Raw genomic sequence first — 22045 nt, forward strand, 5'->3', positions numbered from 1 at the left:
ATCCAAGTGAAGAGATACTTGATTCTTGCCAAACCGGTGTAGTAAGTAGAGATCTGCAGAGTGTGATTACAGATGTACAGGAATTAAAGTGGATCTTCCTTGGCATTGAGTGTTGTTATCAGATCAATGTATTACCTGTTGACTTCTAAGTTCTAACCATTTAGCAGATTGGAAAATCCCTTTACCGGGTAGCTTTAACAGGCTTCTTGTAAATCCTTTAACAGGGTGACTCAAAATCATTGAGTTCTTTAAATCCTCTAACAAGGTTTTAACCTCTAACCGAGTATTTAGCCATCCCTTAGCCGAGTGATCCCTAGCAGGATCAGTTCCTAGCAAAACCTGTTGTAAAGTCTTTAACCGGACTAGGCTCCTAACAGAGTGGACTTCAGAAGAGTTAAAGAACAACTTGTGGGTATTCATCCCCACCATGGTTTTTCCCAATTAGGTTTCCATGTGAAAAATTAGTGTGCTATGTGTGATGCTTTTTCATGTGATGTCTTAGTGTTTTCTGTTAAGTGGTAAAGCATGCTGATCCAGTGGTCATTATATTTCTGATGTATTACATATGGGTGAAGTGGAAATGAGATATTAGGTTTTGTGAAGATCTAAGTGTTACCGGTTTATGTCTTTCACAGTCTCACTGTGTTTTACCGGTAATGCCCTAATTTAGATCGGTGATGCTGCTTACCAGTTAGTGTAGTCTTTGCAGTTTAAGTTGTTAGAGAAAGTTTCAGTCTATACTGATTCAAACCCCCCCCTCTCAGTATCTATTGAGTATTTACTGTTCATCATTATTCATCAAAGGCTTCCCGCTATCCCGCAATAATAAGAAAGGATGAGATGATGGTCGTGCGGGTCATCATGAAGATAACAAGTGGTCCCCGCTATCCCGCGTCATCAAACTAAGAGAAGCAAAGGTCGAGCGGGGTAACACAAGAAGCGAGAGATACTTCCCGCTATCCAGTAGTGCTAAGAAGCATAAGGTGATGGTCATGCGGGATAAGTTAGTGAAGCGAGAGAAGGATCCCACTCTCCCGCAACATGCAGAGGGATGAAAGGACCCTGCGGGGTAAATGAAGAAAAAGAGAACAAGGAAGTCTTTTATCCTGCATGGGTTGAGAGGTCACGTTGAAAGTCATGCAGTCTAACTAAAGTGAAGGGAGATATGTCCCCCACCATCCCGCGATGTCAAAGACCATAAGTTAGAACTCTTACGGGGCAAGATAAATTGAATAATTGTGCATCTTGCCAGCCCGCATGGGCAATGAGAGCTCGTAAATGATGATGCGGGACAATGAAGGGAAAGAATGTGGTAGCTCGATTGGATCTAATAGTCCATGTGGCGGTTGACCGAGGTTGACCCGATGACTTGGATGTCGATTAAGAAGACTTGTGACGACATTTGTGCATGCCGATAGGCACAAGGGTTTTACGTGGAGGCTGACCAATTTTGAACGTGTGATATATACAAAGAATATGAAGACATGAGGCTCCCTCGTGGATGATGAGAACATCTGATATGCAGAAGTCAGCGACGATGTATTCAAGTGTGGTAGTTGTCGATCTTTTCAAGGTAGGTCGACAGAGGATGGAAAACGCATTAATGGCAATCGAATTGCAAAAGGTTGAAGGGCTCGAGATGATCGACAAAGGCAGAATAAAATCGGTTGGACAAATTGAGTTTGCTAAATATAGTAACCCGATATAGAGAACTTTTAGAAAATCAAAGAAGAGCAATTTAATGCAGATGGTCGTTCCAAGAAAGAAAATCAAATCTGCTACAGACCGAATCCTAGAGAGACAAATGAATTAATTTTAAATTGTAGATTTGGAGGGAAAAATATTCCTCGATGCAGAGCTAATTGCGCAGGGTTGTTAATATAATTTGACAGAAGTAGAGTTGTTGAGATATAGAGATAGAGGTGGGCATAGAAATATCTCAATAAGTCGACCATGTAGAGTGTGTGCCTAGAAGAGTGTGGTGTTGTTGCCAAGAGAAAACAGAGAAATCTACAGAAGTGGAGAAACTAAGAACAGAGCAAGAACAGAGTATTCTGGAAAGTGAAGTTGTAGCAGAGAGAAGAAGACAACCAGATAGAGGAAGAACCTCAGTAGGCCGAGAAATTCATTCTCAAAATATGAGAAATTTGTAAGTGTTACAAAACTCATTTGTAGCAAGGTTTCATCACTGCATTGTAAATTTTGATAATCATTGTAAATCTCTGAGTGGGTGCTCAAAGCAAGGGTAGGTGCTCCTTTGAGTAGGTGTTCACATAAAATCAGGGGTTGGTGCTCCTTGGATAGGTGCCCTAAAGTTTCAGGGGTTGGTGCTCCTTGGGTTGGTGTCCTGCAGTTTCAGGGGTTGGTGCTCCTTGGGTTGGTGCCCTAAACTTTGTAATTTGTTATTCACTGTGAGGCTGTATTGGAGCAGTAGTCTCTAGCAACTATTCTCACTGAGGTTTTTCCCACATTGGGTTTTCCCCGTAAATCTGGTGTTGTGGTTTGATTTGTGTGTGTATATCTTTAATTAGTTTGCAGTTTCAGTATTTGCACACATAGTTAAAATTTTAAAATACACCGATTCACCTCCCTCTCAGTGTCCATTTGTGTTCTTCAATAGATTTTCCAAGATGGCACATTTCGTTGCTTGTAAGAAAATTAATGTGATACATATGACTAATTTATTTATTTTTTAAATTATGAGATTACATGTGTTACATGAAAGCATTATATCAAACAAGGATGTGAAATTTGGGCATTTTTGGATAACCTTATGGAAGGAAATGAATATAGATCTAAAATTTACTTCCCCATACACCCACAAACAGATGGAAAAATAGAAAATTATTGAGGTGTTTATCAAGAAAGAAAACAGAAAATTGGGATTTAACCTTACCACAAGCTGAATTTTCTAATAATAACTCAATAAACAAAAGTGCAGGTAGAACACCATTTGAAATTGTATATAGACAAAATCCAGTTAATTTTTTAAAATTTAGAGATTTTACTGCAAACCATAGGAGTACCATAGCTAAAGAAGTATCAAGAAGTGGAAAATAGTTGGAGAAGACTAACCACCATAATAAAGACCATGCTAATCAGAAGCGAAAACATAAGGAATATGAAATTGGTGATGAAATGATGGTTTACTTGAGGAAGGAAAGCTTTTTGTAGGAAACATACAACAAAATAAAAATGAGTAAATTTGGACCTTATAGGATTATTAGGAAGTTTGCTTCATGAAATGCCTATGAAGTGGAACTGCCAGAAGATCTTCATATATCACCAATATTTAACCTTGCTGATTTGTACGCGTGTTGTGAAGGAAATTCAAGAGACCACTGACTGCATTGAGTTGCTATCAGTTGAGATCTAAGTTACCGGTACCTCCAAGTTTTCCCCCAAATCCGGGTACGGTACGTTTCGGATTCGGATTCGACTTGGAATCCCTGTGGAATCAGACAGGGTTCCTCTTTTTTGCTCCTGAAACGTATCCCCATTTTGACCCACGAATCCCGACGAATCTGAGGTCGACATGGCGATTCCATGGAGTTTTTTTGATGAATCTGTGTCACGCACGAGGGGTTATTCATTGACTTAACGCATTTCGCTTGTCTTCGGCGGAGAAAATGGCACGACGCACTTGTCTTCAGCAGAGAAAACCAGTGAGGACACAGAGGTAGACCAGCACAGAGGTAGACGGAACAGAGGTAGACCAGCACAGAGGTAGACGGCATAGAGGTAGACTAGCGAGGGTGCGACGGCACACGCACACGGCCAACTGAAATAATTTTTTTTTAATTTGTTTCTATAGTATTGGTGATGTCTTGTTTGTATTTTTATTTCGTCGATTTATTTTGTTTATATTTATTTTCTGTAGTTTTGTTTATGTATTCTTTGTATTTTTTATTTATATGTTGTATTTTTATTTTTATTTTGTATTTTAAACAAAATAAATGGAGCCTTCATATAAATTTATTAATTTATGATTTATATATTAATTTATAATTTTATACAAATAATAAATGTTAAATATTTATTTTTTATTTATGTGAAAATAAAATATTAATTACAAAATAGTTAAAATAATAATTATTAATAATACAAATCAAAATTAAATATAATATTTAATTTTAATCTATAGTACTATTATTTTAAATATGAATATTTTTTTATTGTGTAACTAATATTTTATTTTCACATTAAATAAAAGTTAAATATTTAATTATAAGTTACTTTCATAATTAAATTTTAATTATAGGTTACTTTCATTATTAAAGTTTGTAAATATTTAAATATTGTTATAGGTTACTTTCATAATTATAATAATTTCACTTTCACTTTAAATTAAATATAAATATTTAACATCTATAATTTATTGTTTAATATTAAATGTTAATAATTATTTTTTAATTTGATGTAGATAGCATAATGGCAACCACTGCTAGCTCTATTCCTCAACGGATTTTCAAAACCAATCCAAATTCACCCATATGTGTATATATTTATGATTTTTATATCTTTTTGTACGGACGTACCCAGACGTACCCAAACCCCCCCAAAAAAATTGCCGTACCGGCGTACCGTACCCACGTACCCGTACCCGTGCCCGTACCCGTACCGGCAACTTAGGTTGAGATGTACTCTTTGATGAAGTGGAACTGCCAGAAGATCTTCATATATCACCAATATTAAAAACTGCTGATTTATATGACTTTCGTGAAGGAAATTCAAGAGACCACTGACTGCATTGAGTTGCTATCAGTTGAGATGTACTCTTTGATGAAGTGGAACTGCCAGAAGATCTTCATATATCACCAATATTAAAAACTGCTGATTTATATGACTTTCGTGAAGGAAATTCAAGAGACCACTGACTGCATTGAGTTGCTATCAGTTGAGATGCAATCTTTGATGGCAATGAAGTATCAGAACTTGGAAGTAAATTCAAGGTAAATAGTTGCACTCCTAAGATGTGGCCAAATAAGTGTTACATCAAATTAAAAGACACAAGAATGGAAGAATTGCCATGGAATGAGATAGAAGAAGAAGATATATATAGGAAACCAGAGTGCATTCCAAATCCAACTTCACAGGCAAACATTGTTTTTATGACTACTTTTCAAATCTCATAAACTAGATTCTCTTGAAATGCACAAGAAATTTGACAAAGCTACACAAAATATAAATATGACGCTGATGAATAATAGCTCTTTGATGCTATCTGTATAGTCTGAAGAAAGATGTAAATCAATTTGTAAAACCAAGCTCAAAGCAGATGGCTTACATGATCAATTCAAGAGTTAGTTGAAAAGATTCCTCCCCCAGAGGAAAATATTGAGTATAAATTTTCATTTATTCCAGCAGCAAAAATTGTCACCAGTAGATTGGTGTTGGAACATGCTCAGTTCAGTTGTAAAGTGCATTAAATAGATATGAGAAGCACTTTCATTGATGTTGATTTAAAAGCATACATGGAACAGCTACGTGTTTTGGTAACCAAAGATGAGATATATCCTGTTTGTGAGTTGATAAATCATTTTATGTTTTGAAACAATTGGCCATTTATAGTAATATAGTATCAAAGATAGATGAATATAACAGCTACCAGATTCAACAGATGTCTTGCATTCTCAAAAACAAAGATGAGATATATTCCAAATGTTAGCTGTTTATCTAGAGATCTGGCTATCAAAGGAAGCAAAGACATTTTGATTAATGGAGTTATTAATGATATTTATCAGGCATTTGATATGACACAGATAACAAGAGTCAAAGAATTTGAAAATATGTCAAGGATATAAATGTTACAATGTGAATAGGCATCTGATCCTAGTCCAGGAGAAAGCTATGGAAGTTTTTCAAATTCATGGTGTGCTATTCTTGCAAAAAATAAACAAATTCAAGTTCCCATCTTCCTTCCCAAGTCATTGAGCTCAAAGGCACCTTTCCAAAAGTATATACACTTGACACTAGTAATTCTCACTATGAAACAAAACATTAAGTCTATTATAACTGCAGAAACAGGCTATGTCAATGAAAAGATGATTAGTGAAGAGATAAATGATTGCAAAATAAAGTCTTTGTGTACTTCTTTCTATTCAGTTTTGACCAATCACATTAATTTTCCCAAACATGAGAGAGTTGGAAGCCTTTACAAGCTGTTCTCTTTCATTATTTGGTCCTGGCCCCCTTCTTAGGCAGTATTATCTCATAATATTGATAAAGACTTGGCTGAATTGGGGTTTTGCGGGCTCTGTATTCCATTGAAGGGATTTCCACACTACTAGGTGGCTTTTTAATTTTATGCATGCTGATATGTGCCACTTACAATACTGAGCTACAAAACCAACTTGCCTAGTAATTAAATGCAAATCTAGAGGCTATAGCATTGACAGCATCACAAGTACATATAAAAGTATGAAGAAGATTGCTACTATATTTTAAAATTAGCTTTCAAAAGGGTGTGATCTATATATTTATATTGAACTTTGCTTTTTGTTTAACATGCCATTTTTAAATCAAACTAAACTAATTCGGCACCTTTGTCTGGAAGAGATATTTCTGAGAACAAAGAATCAAAATAAAACAACTTCACCTTTTTCAAGATTAACTCATGCACTACATATTTAGTGGGCACCCTCACATATGATGCATTCAGAGTGACCCGAAGCCAATTCCGTAGGCCTTGTGGACCATAAATTTCAATGGGATCCTTCCCCTTTGATGGACAAAGTGTTAATCCAATCAAAACACCTGTTCACAGTGAACATCAGAAAACATCTGTAACTATATTTTTAACTAGCATTTAAAAGACTAATTAATAGAAGAATATGAAAGGCAAATTTAGATCATATCGTGTATTTTTACTATATATAAGTAAGCAGGCTAACATAATTTTTTTGAGTCTGTCTCAATGGTTTATTATTATAATACCTGGAAGCCCAAATATCTGATATTTCAAAGTAAACCTCAATCAAGGTAAGCAATATTTTGAAAAGATAACTCTGGGCATGGCATGTTTGTGGCGTTGCATTGCAGAAATTATTTACATGATGTAAATCTTAGGTCACCATTTACAAGACATAAAAGAAAAAAGGATACATGGTCACCATGCATATGAGTGATAAATATCTTGTCAACCCCACGCTGTTGAAAAGGAGTTTTTATGATCTGCTTCTGGGCACCTTCACCACAGTCAAAAAGGTAGACTGTCCCAACTGCAAACAGAAAAAAACTCATGATATGAATTGGTCTGCAATATATGAATAAAATCATTGGGCAGGACAGCCACAATTAGGTCTAGTCTTGCAGCATTATAAATTATATTGCATTCAATTCAAAAAAGTAATAGCCAGTAAAACTCAAAACAGCACTTTGTGGTTGATCATTAAATAATCATTAGTTTTACAAAGCAGATAGATGGATCCAGTGCTATATAGAGATTTATCATTTCAGGCTATTTCAAAATGAGGTAAAAATTAATATAAGGGCATACACAGAAGTACTACATGTGAAATAAGGAGGATACCAACAGCATTTGAATACTCAAATAATTCTCACAAGAATATGCTAGAACACATAAGGAGGAAGTGCTCTCATTATATTGTCTTGGACATAAGATATATAAGCATATTGTTTGGAAGAAGATCCTTGTTAACCAGCCAGAGGAACCACCTAAGATTATGTGATCAAATGGCAAGTAACAACATTTAATGAATCTCTTCAACAATATTTAAGAAACACATGCAACAGTATGCAACAAAAGAGACACATATAACACCAATTTATGTGGGAAACCCTCATGAGAAGAAAACCTACCATCAAAGGACCATCACAGGTACATTATTCAGAATACAAAACTTCAATACAACAAGTCCCTTTACAAAGTCTCTCTCAATCTATAGGCTTACAGCATACCTTCTTTTGCAATTGTAAACAGATTACATCGGCCTCAAGCACCCTCCAGAGTATTCAGCATCTACCATTACATACACATGCCAGCCAACCTTAGTACTTCAATAAAAGTAGCTAGATATGGCTACTAAGACTATCTCATGGAGCACTGACTGTCTTAGTTGTCTAACTATCCCATAGAATACCAACCATTACACAACTATACCATTATCATATAATGATGTCAGCATGCCAGACATATTACCAAACACGACATCTCCAAATGGATAATCACCATAGATGATAAGCCACTGCTGCACACTAGGGAAAATATAGCCGTTTGCCAAACACTCCCAATATGAAAATGTCTTCCTGTACAGCCACTACAACCAGCACTAAGCTTGCAGTAGCAAGGACATCTTCCTGATTGCTCTAGTTTATTTTGTGGTATTTCATGCCATTTCCAGAACATAATAATGCTCTTAGCTATTATCACATGTACTCCAGCTCTATTGCATGTGCACCTGCATAACCATACATGCTTGCAACAATGCTCAATTCAATATGTGGTTATGAGTTCTCCAAATGACCTATGGTTGCTACCATAGCATCGCCAAATGTAAACAAACTCCATACTAAACTGCGACACCTGAAACTCGGCACATCCTGCCACATACAATCAATGCTATTCTACCAATCTACAGAAAAACTCTCTCCCAAGACTCTCTACAGGTAAATAGCACACCTAAGTTCCAACAGATACAAGTGAAAAATTCTGCAGAGCATGCAAAGCACAAGTAAAAGATTCCACAATGCAAGCAAAATAGAACTAGAAGAATGCACAACTACAAGCATACAGACACGTTTAACATTTCTCAATTGAGGAAAAATATAAATAAGTCTCCTAGAAAAATTAGGTGCCTAGAGTATGCCATATATGTTAGCTACATGTGCACTATCTAAGAAAAAATTATCACTAAGAAACATAAAATGGCATCTATACCTTCTCAGAACACTTAATCTTATATATCACTTTAAATGCATTAAAAATGACAATATAATCCTATTATCAAACCATTCAAATGAAAATTTTGGGTAAAAACTGTGTAATAAATTTTATGACTCTGACATGTCATGCCTCGCAATAAGAAAGATATCAATGCCCTAGAACATCATCTTAATCCTAAGACTTCACGATTTTCTATTCTAAGAATGAGCGATCAGATAGCAAGGATAGCAATGAGCAAAGATGATCACTTAAAGGGGCTGCGATTTATATTAATGTCCTCATAAGACAGCGATTAGAGATGTTAAACAGCCATAACAAGAGAGATATGTATAAATCACAAAAAGCAGCGCTGAAGTTGAAGAAATTAAGATGACTTCATTAGGAATTGTTGTTATTAAAGAATTTAATATAATGATAGTATGAGGATCGACCCAGTATAAGGGACTTTTAAACTAAAATACAATTTCCAAGAGAGCCAACTTCCCATGGCAAGTACAATTTTTAAGAAGGAATAAAATAATAAAATTTATATAAAATACTTGCTAGCTGACTTATTTGAAGAAGCATAACCCTTGGCTTATAAGCATATAAATACAAGATATTTAAAGGTCATTTAGCGGAATGCAGGATATATCTCTTCCATCTACAGCAAACTTAGAGCAGAGGTAGAGAACAGATAAGGAGGCAGATTTGTAAAGATATACAAATCCGTCCTTAAGGCAGAATTCTGAGTATTACTGCAGATGCATAAACATGTTATACACAGATCTAAAAGGGGAAAAACAGGGATCAGAACTCATTAAATACAATCTGCACTAAATCCAATAAGAAACAAACAATACGGAAATAAATACTTAAACCAAGCAACCAAATGAACAGGAACAAATTGTTGGTTGAAAATTTTGTACACTTGGGGAAATATACAAAATTGTGGTTTCAACCACAGCACACGAGTAAAAACTCTCCTAATTAAGGGAAGGCTCCCCCTATCTAACTACAACTTGGAAAATAAAATAGGATGGGACAGCAATCTTTCTTCTTTTTTCAAGAAAGAAAATATCATTTTCTCTTCACAGAAAAGGATAGCGATTGAATATGAACAGCAATAACCACTTTCAAGTGAAATAAGAGAAAGGAAATGAAGTTTCCTGAAAGCGCAAAGACTTCCGTCACTTCCTTCGGGACGGGACAGCAATATCAAGCTCAAAGACTTGACTATTGGAAGTCCTATCTACCCTTTGCTATACTAAATTTTACAACGAATAAAAGATAACAGCTCAAAGACTGGAATAATCTATTCTTTCAACACAAAGACAAGAACTAATGCAAGCTCAAAGACTTGCTGCTATTTCTTATCAAACAGTAATTTTTCCTCAAGAATAGACGCAAGCTCAAAGACTTGCTGCTCATTCTAGAGATTTTCCTATTTTAATTAATCTTCTCTACTTGCAACTCAAAGACTTCAAATCAGATTGGACTAAGCTCCTTTAGAAACATTTTGCATGGAAGAAATAAAAAGATTCAAACTCAAACATGTAGCTCAAAGATTCAAAACTTGAGTAATCCTTCTTTATTATTCTTCAAAACCTTCAATTCACATACATAAGCTCAAAGACTTCTTGCTGTAAATTTGGCAGAGTTTTTGCTTGCTTTCCAAAAGATAAAAATTACAATAGACCCCTTGAGAAAAAGGTGGGAGGATCCTAACTAACTTGAGAGATTCTCTCAAATACCAAGATTCAATCAATAACTAACTGAGACTTCATTAACTAACTAAGAGTTATTCCAACTAACTAAGACTTATTCCAACTACAGTCCTAATCGGACACAACTTGTAGTTGTCTTACATGTAATTACAAAAGTGCAAGTAATGTGTAACTTGCATTTTACAAAAAATATTTTTACATGTAACTTGCCAAAACTAAATTACAACTAAAGATTACAAAAGAGGGAAAATTTTAACCAAGTGTTAAAAAACACTTAAATTGCATTTTGTGAAGACACAAATCCTTGAAATTTCTGGATGCTCGCTTGTAGTTCATCGAGATTTGGTTCGTGGGTGTTCTTAGCAACAACCATGGTCTTCACAATAGTGTCGTGACACCGAAGGAGTGCAGACTTGTTTTTATCCAGGATAGACTGGATTTCATGCAAAAAAGCTTGGTGTTTCATCAATGCTTGAATTGAAGCTGCCGAGAATTGTTCGCTCCTCCATTCATTATGAATCCTCATCTGTAAATCAACAAGAACTTCTTCTTCTGGAATCAGCTCTCCATCTTGACTTACTATGTTGCAAGAGGCCCTTTCACAATGTGAGATAATATCTCGGTAAACTTCGCCTCGAAATCTCTTTGCATCACCGATCTCCTCAATGAGGGATTTAAGAACAAGAGTCTTGTTTTCCAGGAGTTCTTCAAATTCCAAGTACATGACCCTCGAAGAGATGATGGTGTGCTCCTGTAGAACACTCAGCTGTTGTTGGGGCATGGTACGCCAAATTGTCAAACTTTCTTCAACACTTTCCAGATTCTTTTTGAAAGTATTAGAAGTCCGATCCAGTTTCTCCTCAATGGTCTCCAACTTAGACATTATCTGGAAAATGTCTTTCATTACCTGTGCACATAGATCGTGAAGCTGATCAACCCAGGAATCCAGTGCTTGTACCTTTTGGGCAGCCCTTTCCACTCCACGAATCGATTCTTGGGAGCCAGAAGAACCTATGGAGTTACTCCCTTCAACAGCAGGTTTTGTGATTTTATGAATGGCTATCATAAGCTGTCGGTTTTCCTCTTCTAGCTTGTCTTTTTTTGCTAAAAGCTCATCACACCTTTGAACCAATGAAGCAACAGAAAACTGAGCATCATGTTTAATGACCTCATGCGTTTGTTTGCCCAACTCTATCCTTGTAACCTTATAATCAGCAGCTGACATTTCATCAAGTGGCTTATCTACAATAGGTTCCACAATTTCAGCTACTTTCATCTTGTTACTATCAACAGTTACTCTGGAGATAGTCTTGGCCTTCTTAGCAACTTTAGATCTGGACTATTTCAGTTGCTGATAGTCAAAGGCATCAGGTGAGATTTCTTGCTTCTTCTTTTTCGGGGTGAAAGAACTAAGCCATGGAGGCAAAGTCATCAACTCCCCTCCAATCACAACCGTAGGCAAAGGAGAAGCAGTTTCTGTTTGAATCGCCATGGTCATCCTGGGAGGAATATCTGTTTGGACAACGACCACGATTTGCTCAGTTTCCAATGGGCATGAAGACTGCCTCATGAATTCTTCAAAACCAGAAGTGGAAGTATCAATTTCTGATAACTGGATGCAAGTAGGAATATTCTCAAGAACTTTCGACACACTCTATTGTTGATGATCAGGAGATGGCTCGTATGTTGAAATGGGAATAGCATTCTGAGGAGACTCATCCACAAGCAAACAGGAGGAGAAAGAGGCGTCTCAACGGAAACTGGTGGAATGATCTCATGAGGCGAGTTTGAAACTGGAGATTTGGGAGCATCATCAGATTGCTGCCCCTCTTCTGGATTATCCAGATCAATTACCTGAACATGGAAACGTGATTTTTCTTTCCCACGAACAGACGTCTCCTCAGGAGGAAGCACTACTGCACGACTGACTCGCAACTTGATACTTGTGCCCGAAGATGAAGCACCCTCCTTGTTGTCAATCTGAATCTCAGACTTACGTCCAAGAGGCCTCGTAGAATCATCTTCTTTACCAACCTTGATTTTAATAAGTCTTACAGCATTACTTTTCAGCCATGCGTTGGTGTTGGCCAAGATAGGCTGAAATTCGTCAAGGATGGATATGCACTCCTTATGTGACCATTGGATCAAAGGAAGTGGAGCTTCCTCAACCCTCCGTGAAATGTATTTAGGATCAAGTATATGCCCGTCATCAATCATCCCTTGTGGGATATCCGCCAAGTTCAAATCAACAATTTGCTCAACAGTGAGCCTGCAATAATCCATCTTCAGAACTTCGGCTTCTATGCAGAGATCTACCCAAATGTCTTCAATGCAATGAACATGCACAAAGGATTTCTTGATCTTCTCCTTCATACCCCTATAATCAAAATCAGCTCTAGGTTTAAACCTTTTAAGCTTGATTTCCTGCAATTCAGTCTCCATGGCCTTAGCCTTCACAGATGTGACAAGGGAGTACCGGCCAATTTTCAATGGGTTTGTGGTAGAGATCCCCATTCCAACCTTGTGCTTAGTAGACTGAAAAGTGTGGACAGCCACGATCTGTCTTCCCAACTCCATAAGAATGATCTTATCAGTTGGGAATCTGGGAAGCATGTATGGCTAACCATCATAGCATCCGATCCTCATATAGGTGAAGGTGGGAAACTACAGAAACAAACATCCATACTCGCACACCTTATCCCACGCCTCATCTAATACTCTCTTGTTCCTGAGATTTCTATCAAACTAACACATGAAATATCCGAAGAATGCATCTTGGACTCTTCTGAAATGCAGTCTGTTGGGTCTCAATGGCAACTGGTCATAATATTCCCAAACTGGCATAAGTGAGCGATCGCCCTTGGTAGAAAGACCTGGAAAGTGTCTAAGTGATGCTACTAAATATACCAAATAAGAATTCATGAAGAAGGTCATGGTGGTAGGAACTGATGCAAGTTGTTCGCACAAGGCATCGCTAATGACTTCTCCCCATGAAATGTGATGAGACTGCCGTATGAACATGATGAACTGGTACATCCATGGTTCAAAGACGTTAGAGTGCTCAAGGCCCATCATCCTGCTGAGAAGAGTGATGGTGTCTCCTATCTCCCATTTAAAATTGCAGCGGTACAACTTCGCCCACCTCAAGAAGGAGGCTCGTGGCTCTTGGATCCACCTATTGATGTGTCGTTTGCAATCTTTTTCCCTCTTCACGTAATACTCCGCTACACTTTCTTTGGAGATTTCCATATAGACAGGTGCAGGAGGTATTCTGAAAACTTTCTCGATCATATCTGCATCAAGACGGATTATGGCTTCGCCATCATCATTTTTGATGACTCTTGACTCTTTGTCAAAATGATGGGTGCATGCAAGAACGAACTCAGGTTCTAGGGCAGCCACCGGGAAAGAAGATGCATGATGAATATGGCTGTCCAACAGTCGCTGCAAGTTATTATCCTGCGGATCTTCTACCCTTTTGATGAATTCTAACATATCAACGTGCCCTATTTCTCTGTCTCTGATGCAATCCAAAGGAGAAGAAGTCTAAGAAGGTGCAACCTCGTTCTGATATTTGTCGTATTTGTATTTCATCTTCTTTGGAGTTGGAGATGCCGGCAAATCTGACATTGATTGTGAACCTAGAATACTGTGATGAAGACTTAAAAGAGTTAAGGCAACATCATAGTCAACTACAAATATCATTCTTCCTTCTCCAAATGGGAAAAATTTCATTTCTTGAATTTCACGATTTTGTGAGAGGAAGAGGGAAAATATGTAGAAAGGGAAAAATCTTGACTTTGACCAATTTCGGATCTTGGGAGAATTTTCGCAAGTATACAAGTTGGAAAGGACATACATGCAATCGGGGTTTTAAAACCCGAATACAAGTACACTTGTAGATTCGAAAATGGAAAAATGGACGAAAATGAGATTTTGACTTGCGGAAAATGATGGAAATGGGAAGTATGGATATGGGGAACATGAATGGATAGAAATGGGAAAATCCGGGGAAGTCATTTGCATGAAAATGGGAAGAACTCTTCAACATGTAATCCGGTTTTAAAACCCCGAATTTGCAAGGGAGGGGTATTTCACACTTTTCAACTTGGAATTTCAACCAAAAATGGTTAAATTCTTTAACCATAGGTGAAGAACAAGAATTTCCAGTGAAGTTGTAATTGAGATTAAAAATCCCGAATACAAGTAAAGAGGGAATTTTTTTGAAAGAACAATGCAATTCAAAAATTGCATACCAAGGGGAAGATTTCTCTCACTAAAACCGATTTTTGGGGGAAGAACAATACATGCTAAAAATACAACTAAGAAAGAAAATTAAGAAAACAAGAAAATAATAAAATAAAAGAAAGAAAGGAAAGAAGCCATACCTTTCTTGAAAATGCAAATGCTTCTCCAAAAATGCAACAATCTTTGGAAAGAAGAAGGAAAACTGATAAATAAACCCAAACCGCAATGCACAAACCCTTGCCACGTTTTTGAAAAACGTCTTTAGCAGAAAATCGTGGCACAAAATGCAAACTTGGAGGCACAAGAAGGGGTCAAATCTTCCTCAAATCCCAATGCCTTAGCATGGAAAGCAAAAACGATTCATCTTGTTAAAGATTCGTGGCATTAAATGCTTCCAATTTGCAGCCAAAGGAATCACGTGGAGGAAAAGCGTGGTATTCAATGCATCTTTGATGGATCATTAAATAGCTTAAATCTTATCCCAAACTCCACGCCTAGGTAGGATAGTTCAAAACGATTTAGAAGAATGCAGCTTCAATAAGTTCTAATCCCCCAAAATGTGGCATTTTGGAAACACGTTTTTGCTGATTTGGGGCAAAAAACCAGTCAATGTAACCTCCATTTGGCATGAAAGATGTCCATGAATGCATGAAAATAGGGTAGAAACAAAAACGCCTTTCCTTCCTAGAAAATCTCCACAAAAAATTGCTTTGAATTCTTCAAAAACCATTTTTTTTTTTTGCAATTCGGGTTTTTGGAAGACAAGTGCAAGTTCGATTTTGCATAACAAGTGAAAATCCGGTTTTTTGGAGCAAATGACAAGTTCTAATTTTCACTTTTACCTTACAAAGCCAAAATCGAGTTTTTTTGGACAAATAGCAAGTTTTATTTTCCACTTTTTCACTTACTAGGCCAAAATCGAGTTCTTTGGAGCAAACTAAAAGTTTAAAATTGTCAAAAATGCACTTTATGCATAAAATTGGGTTTTTTGGAGAGAAATGCAAGTTTTAATTACTTGTAAAAGGGAAATAAAATCCCTACAACAAGTTAGAAAAGCTTGCACACATGTAATGGGGATTTAAAATCCCTATTACATGCAAAAACCATTAAAGTAGGGGTTTTTTGACCAAACTGCAAGTTTACTTGTAATTGAGCCAAAAAAATCCCTTTTTTAACTAAACAAGACCAAAAAACAATTAAAAAAAAAAAATAAGGAAGGGAAATTTAAAACAAATTGCAAGTAACATCTTTTAATAAAAATGCACATGTAATAAGCTAAAAATTCCCCTACAACAACCAAAACAATGAATATCTTAAAACTTGCAGTTTGAAGAAAATTCTCCACCTACAGTCGGGATTTTAAAACCCGAAATTGAAGGAAAGACATAGCAAACGAACCCAGAATTTGACGAAAATCGAAATGTAGTTCGAGGATAGACTGAGGATTAAGCCAGTCCAAGGATTAGTCAAAATTCTGCCTCGGGAAGTGTGCCATAGAGTAAAAGATATCAATGGATCCAGATCTGAAAAGATATCAATGGATCCATTCAAGGCATAATATTCTTATTCTAAGAGCAGATCTACATCAGAAAGATAATCAGTAATCAGATTAACTAATCTGAAAAAGACAGAATAGATATTTAAATCATTCTATTAATTAATAGTTAGAAACAAAAGAAATTATAATCCTAAGCAAATCATTAATAAACCAGCCCCGTTTCAAAGGGACAGCCAAGTGGGGCTGGGAGGCCAAATGGCGAGTGTCAGTCCGTGCTCCTGGGCTTGATGGATAGGCTTGAGGCGCCTTGTATGATCTCCCATGGTGCTTCATTATGTGGATAGGTTGTTGGGAAAAATCTGAAGGGAATTCCACATGCACTATTCTTATTCTAAGAGCAGATCTACATCAGAAAGATAATCAGTAATCAGATTAACTAATCTGAAAAAGACAGAATAGATATTTATATCATTCTATTAATTAATAGTTAGAAACAGAAGAAATTATAATCCTAAGCAAATCATTAATAAACCAGCCACGTTTCAAAGGGACAGCCGAGTGGGGCTGAGAGGCCAAATGGCGAGTGTCGGTCCGTGCTCCTGGGCTTGATGGATAGGCTTGAGGCACCTTGTATGATCTCCCATGGTGCTTCATTATGTGGATAGGTTGTTGGCAAAAATCTTAAGGGAATTCCACATGCACATTATGTAAAATTTAAACTACAATGATGAATAAGATAATGTTCCTAACCAAAAAGATATAAATTCATTTCATTAAAGACCATAGAAGTGTGTCATGCTTCTAATCATCATCTTAATATGTGGAAAGCTCACCCTTTCTTCAACTCGAAGGGATATCCATAGGACCTACCAAATCAGTTTCTGCAAATACTATTAATGCTATTACAAGATAGCCTCGTTCCTTCTCTCAAAAAGATGAGAAAAAACTTGTCTTAAAATCATTGCAAATTTCCAAACACCTTGTTGTTAGTTGTTGACAATAACATCTCTTGGGTTCAAATTTGCAACTTGAGATAATATCATAGTAGCGCAGCGCAAGTAAATTGTGAGATAGAATTTGAGTAGAAACCACAAAGACCGAACCATTTCCAATTTATGATCATCCCAAGCACTCCCTCCTTGTTCATTCCAATTTGAATTGTGGACAAGCAATCTTGGGAAGGGCAGACTGTCATATCCCCACCTGAGTTCATGATCGCAGCCTTAAATAATAAACACATAGGCAATTAATTAATGCCAGGCTGACCCAGCATTAGTAATAAATATTGGCAAAAATTATTTAAAGGGGGCCAATCCAAATAGTAATATAATTAAAATCAGCTATGACCATTTAGAAGAGGGCCGACCAAAACTAAATAATAATTGAAGGGGCCGACTCAGATTTGTTAGAACAGTGCTCAAGAGGTGTGACTCTTGAAGAGGGGTGTTATGAAAGGTTATAAGAGGAAGGACCATTAATCCAATAAAGGCATCCAGAAAGGATCAATGGAATAAAAGAAAATAGGCATTTAATCTATAACCAGAAAATAAGGAAAATAAGAGCAGAACCCGATCTAATACCATCAGCCTGAAATTGTAGTTTATGTGCGGAAATTTGATATGAGTCTATGAATGTAATATTGATAACTTGCTGAAATATACAAGGGGATGAATTGGAATAAGTTCTGACCTGGAATAAAAGCCAGTTCTGATCTAAAAAAAAAAGAAAGAAATAAGTAATCTGATCGAACAAGATCACTAATTCAGAGAATCGAATCGAATCAGATTTTATATGTATAATCTGCATTCAGGAAACAGCAGCCATTTGATCTAGCAAGTAATCAGTATGCAATATGATTGAGTATATTGTTTAATATGTAATCTCTTATGTATCTTTGTTCTAGTTATGAATTGGAATCGCCAATCTATTTTGATTCTTATAATTAGTAAATTAATCTATTTATTTCCCTACAAGCAATCATATATGGATTAGCAAGGAAACATGTTAGGGAGAGGCAGTAGACTTTTTCCCATAACGTAAGTAGACCACCCCAAGTTGGATGGACTGGAGTTCCTGCCACTTGTGGGCCAACAGGTGGAATTGTCTTGGTTGGATGTATCACGCCCTTGGGCTTAGTTGTGGCAAACAGTTGCTAGGCACCCTGTCGTGCTTTCCCCTCCAATTCCTACTTTGGTTGGTTTATTAGAAGTAAAAATATAGAATGGATCCAAATTGATGATGTTAATTGTTTATTTACTTTAAAAGGTTCGATAGCTATTATATGATTTGGTTATAGAATACTATTTTTAAAAACTATATTGTTAGAATTGTTACTTTTGGGCAAAAATCAGGTATACCCAAATATGGGGCATTACATACCAACAACCTCCGGGCAGATAAATAGACCACCATAAATTTGGGGTCGTTTCACCAACATGCCTGCCAAGAGGAGGGATCAAATAGTTCAAATTCTACAGTTTAAGGAAAAAGAATTTAAGTTTATACATGTCAATCAACAAGTTTTTCGATTTTATTTAAGGTATGAAAGATGGCAATTCTCCTAAGAAAAAAATGGGTTTGTGCATTAGTCAAAAAAGAAGTTGTGTACAAGTCAAATATTCATATTCGTTGTGAGTAAACTCAAAGTCTTTTGTTTAGTTCTACTTATTATCATGGTAACCTGAAAATGTGGCTATGGGTAGAGACGCAGGGACATGATTTAAAAAATAGGGCACGGGAGTACAGAATAAGGGAAGGTCTGTATTACATTTCTCTTTAGCTATGGTAACCATCAGCTGAACACAAGTTCCCAGTGAATATGCTTGTTAGTTATTCAAAGGTGAGATATATTGAGCTAGAAGATACGTGGTTGCGTGTTTTGGAAGGAGCTAAACACACCTTAACTGTCCTTGTCAACATTACGATTTAATCTATCACTGCCAATAAATTTTGACAACAAATGAACTTTTCAGCTATAAGTCATATATACATTTCAGTGAATAGGGTTCAAAACATTTTACAAAACCTTTAGAAATGCATTCAACACATAAAAAAATTCAAGAAACCTTAAAATGTGTAGTACCTAATCTGAGAGCAATACATGAATTGTTTCTATTGCATGTGGGCACAGATGATGAGGTGCCAAGGAATACCAGTTGCATCGCACGATGATCGTGGAAATCAGAAGTCGCATATACATGTGACTGGGGTTCAACTGTTCAGAACAAAAAAATTGAAAACATCTTCAATTGTCTCCTTTCGAGCTCGAGAATAAAAATGACAAAGAAGTGTGAACAATTCAATATATGCAAAGCATATGGTACCTTTGTGCACTCGGGCCTGTCTTTTTGGAGTCGGGTTCTTGTGTTCTAGTTCAGTTGATACTTCTGCAATATTTCTTGCTGAGACCCACCGATTTTTCAATGGAAAAAAGTATGAAGCAAAACGAACAGCTCTCATTTTGTGTTGAGATTTCTACCCAACAAAGCGTTGCAGAATAAGTCTTGCAAGTGCAAAATGCTGCATGGATAAGGAATGAAAAGAATTTTATTCAAAAGATATCAGAAAACTATGACAGATTCCCGTGCAACATCAAAAGTTTCAGGTTTAAGTATTCAAAGGATATTTGGAAATGGGTATTAAGTGTACTCGTTCTTAAAGAATTCAAGGGTTTTGAAAATGGTAAGAAGCCTACTGGTTTTTTTAAAATACTCCAAGGGTTTCGGAAATGGGGTTTAAGCCTATTCGTTCTTCAGCCTTCGACGCTCTCTTGCGAAATTGTGAAGCGAAATGGAATGAAACATTTTAATGCCGTTTGAGGAGACCAAGCAGTCCAACGGATATCTTTGTCTTCCTAGATTTTTTTTTTCCTTTTTTTTGAGTCTTTTTTTTATAATTTTAGTAATCAATTTATGTATACAATGATATTGTATTTATTTTAGTAATCAATTTATGTATACAATGATATTGTATTTATTTTAGTAATCAATTTATGTATACAATGATATTGTATTTATTTTAGTAATCAATTGGAATCAAGGAACATGGAGAGGGGTGAATCTGTGTCCTGCAATTTTTAACATTCTTAATCTGTCTTTTAACACTTAATGCAAATGAATAAAAGTAAAGTATAGAAAAACAAAGCAAATAACCACAACATCATAATACCAGAATTTTTACGTGGAAATCCGATTAAGAGAAAAACCACGGTGGGATTGAGACCCACAATATTAATATACCTTGTTAGAAGTATAATAATATTACATGAGGGAATGCACATGCATTCGGGCACACTGCCTAGAGCTCACTGCTCAAATTACAATAAGGGTTACAACCTTGGAAGGTTCACTACCGTACAAATGATTACAAATAATAATTGGAATGTCTGAACTAATAAACGGTATCTACAAATGCCAAAAATAGTTCTGATTAAGCACAAATCACATAATCTACTCTGCTCTATTGTATAGCTCTGTTATAATATTTTGTTGTATTCTGGAGCTCAAATCTTTCAATTGCGCACTTGAAACTGTGCACAATCACTCATACACACTTCACACTTAACTTCTGATTTCCAAAATGATCAAATCAATTGGTCTTGTATATCCACAACATCGATTTAGGTCTTCTTCTTGTTGGCCCAAAAATGCATAACACGCAAATGAAACGTGTCACCCAAGTCAGCTCAATCCGATCCAAAACAAATTGTCCACACACTTTCCACATGTTGGCTTAGCATCCTCGAATACACAAATAATCACTAAAATTACTCTGCACTATCCGCACAATGAATCTCCATGTGTTACCACTGATGAACACTGTTCTAACTAAAAACATGTATACTAGACCTTCCAACTCACTCAAAACTCAACACCGAAGGCCATAAACCTCGAATAAGGCATATTACACGTCCATAATGCTTCTTTGAGATCTGCAACATAAAACATTCAACACAAACGATCTGCCAACCAAAATATTGTACATTGTTGGATACATTGTTCCATCTCACCGGACATTAGTCTCTCTTCTGGTATGAATGAATCATGAACTACGGATTGGATATTTGACTCTAGTTGTCATCAATGACAACATATGAACAACAATGCAGTTTCTCTTGGCAACAGTCTCCCCCTTTGACATTGATGGCAACACTTGGTGAACTATGACTAAGTGTCGGACCAAAACCAAAATAATATATGCTGCAACAAGAATCTGACTACCAGGCTCCAAAAATCAACAACTCCCCCTAAGATCAACATTTTTCACTCCTCTACATTCCCCCTTTGATATCAATGGCAAAGGTAGGGTCACGAAAATAAAAAAAATCAAGCCAAAAATGCTATTTACATATTTACAAATAGTCCTTACATACTCAACAAAAAATTGAAGATGTTTGTATAAGAATTTTTCAATGTTCCCAAGTGGCTATCCCAGCCCTTCTTCAAACTCTCCAACATCATTATAGGGCCACTAAAAAGGTAGGCTTGCGCCTCTTCAATCTTTAGCTCTTCCGAATCACTGTTAGTCAAAGTATCTTGAGTATCCTTCAAGGCATTGAGCATAATATCCAACTTAGGAGTAATGCAACTCCAAAGTTCTCCAACTCTTCCAATTATTCTCTCCCTGTCATGATTCAAGCTTCTGATTTTCTCAAGAAATGATATCACTGGATTTTCATGACTACTCAAG

At 36.4% G+C, this 22045-nt stretch overlaps 1 protein-coding gene across 4 annotated transcripts in view; it reads right to left on the reverse strand.

Moving 5' to 3' along the window:
- LOC131067632 (uncharacterized) overlaps positions 1 to 20169 on the reverse strand; it is a 141905-nt gene extending 121736 nt beyond the window's left edge. Inside the window, exons 1-6 of one of the 4 annotated variants that reach the window (XM_058002721.2) lie at positions 20052 to 20165; positions 19681 to 19876; positions 19440 to 19571; positions 7105 to 7220; positions 6937 to 6952; positions 6599 to 6756 (exon numbers count right to left, since the gene is read on the reverse strand). In XM_058002721.2, coding sequence (XP_057858704.1) covers positions 6599 to 6756; positions 6937 to 6952; positions 7105 to 7220; positions 19440 to 19571; positions 19681 to 19816 — 558 coding nt within the window. In that variant the 5' untranslated portion in view covers positions 19817 to 19876; positions 20052 to 20165. Of the gene's footprint in view, positions 1 to 6598; positions 6757 to 6936; positions 6953 to 7104; positions 7221 to 7920; positions 8130 to 19439; positions 19572 to 19680 lie in introns of those variants that run through there. The other 3 variants (XM_058002722.1, XM_058002723.2, XM_058002724.2) reach the window with 3 other exon arrangements.
- Between the last annotated feature and the right edge of the window lie 1876 nt (positions 20170 to 22045).

Source organism: Cryptomeria japonica, chromosome 5 (genome assembly GCF_030272615.1).
Source record: "Cryptomeria japonica chromosome 5, Sugi_1.0, whole genome shotgun sequence".
Classification (NCBI taxonomy): Eukaryota; Viridiplantae; Streptophyta; class Pinopsida; order Cupressales; family Cupressaceae; genus Cryptomeria; species Cryptomeria japonica.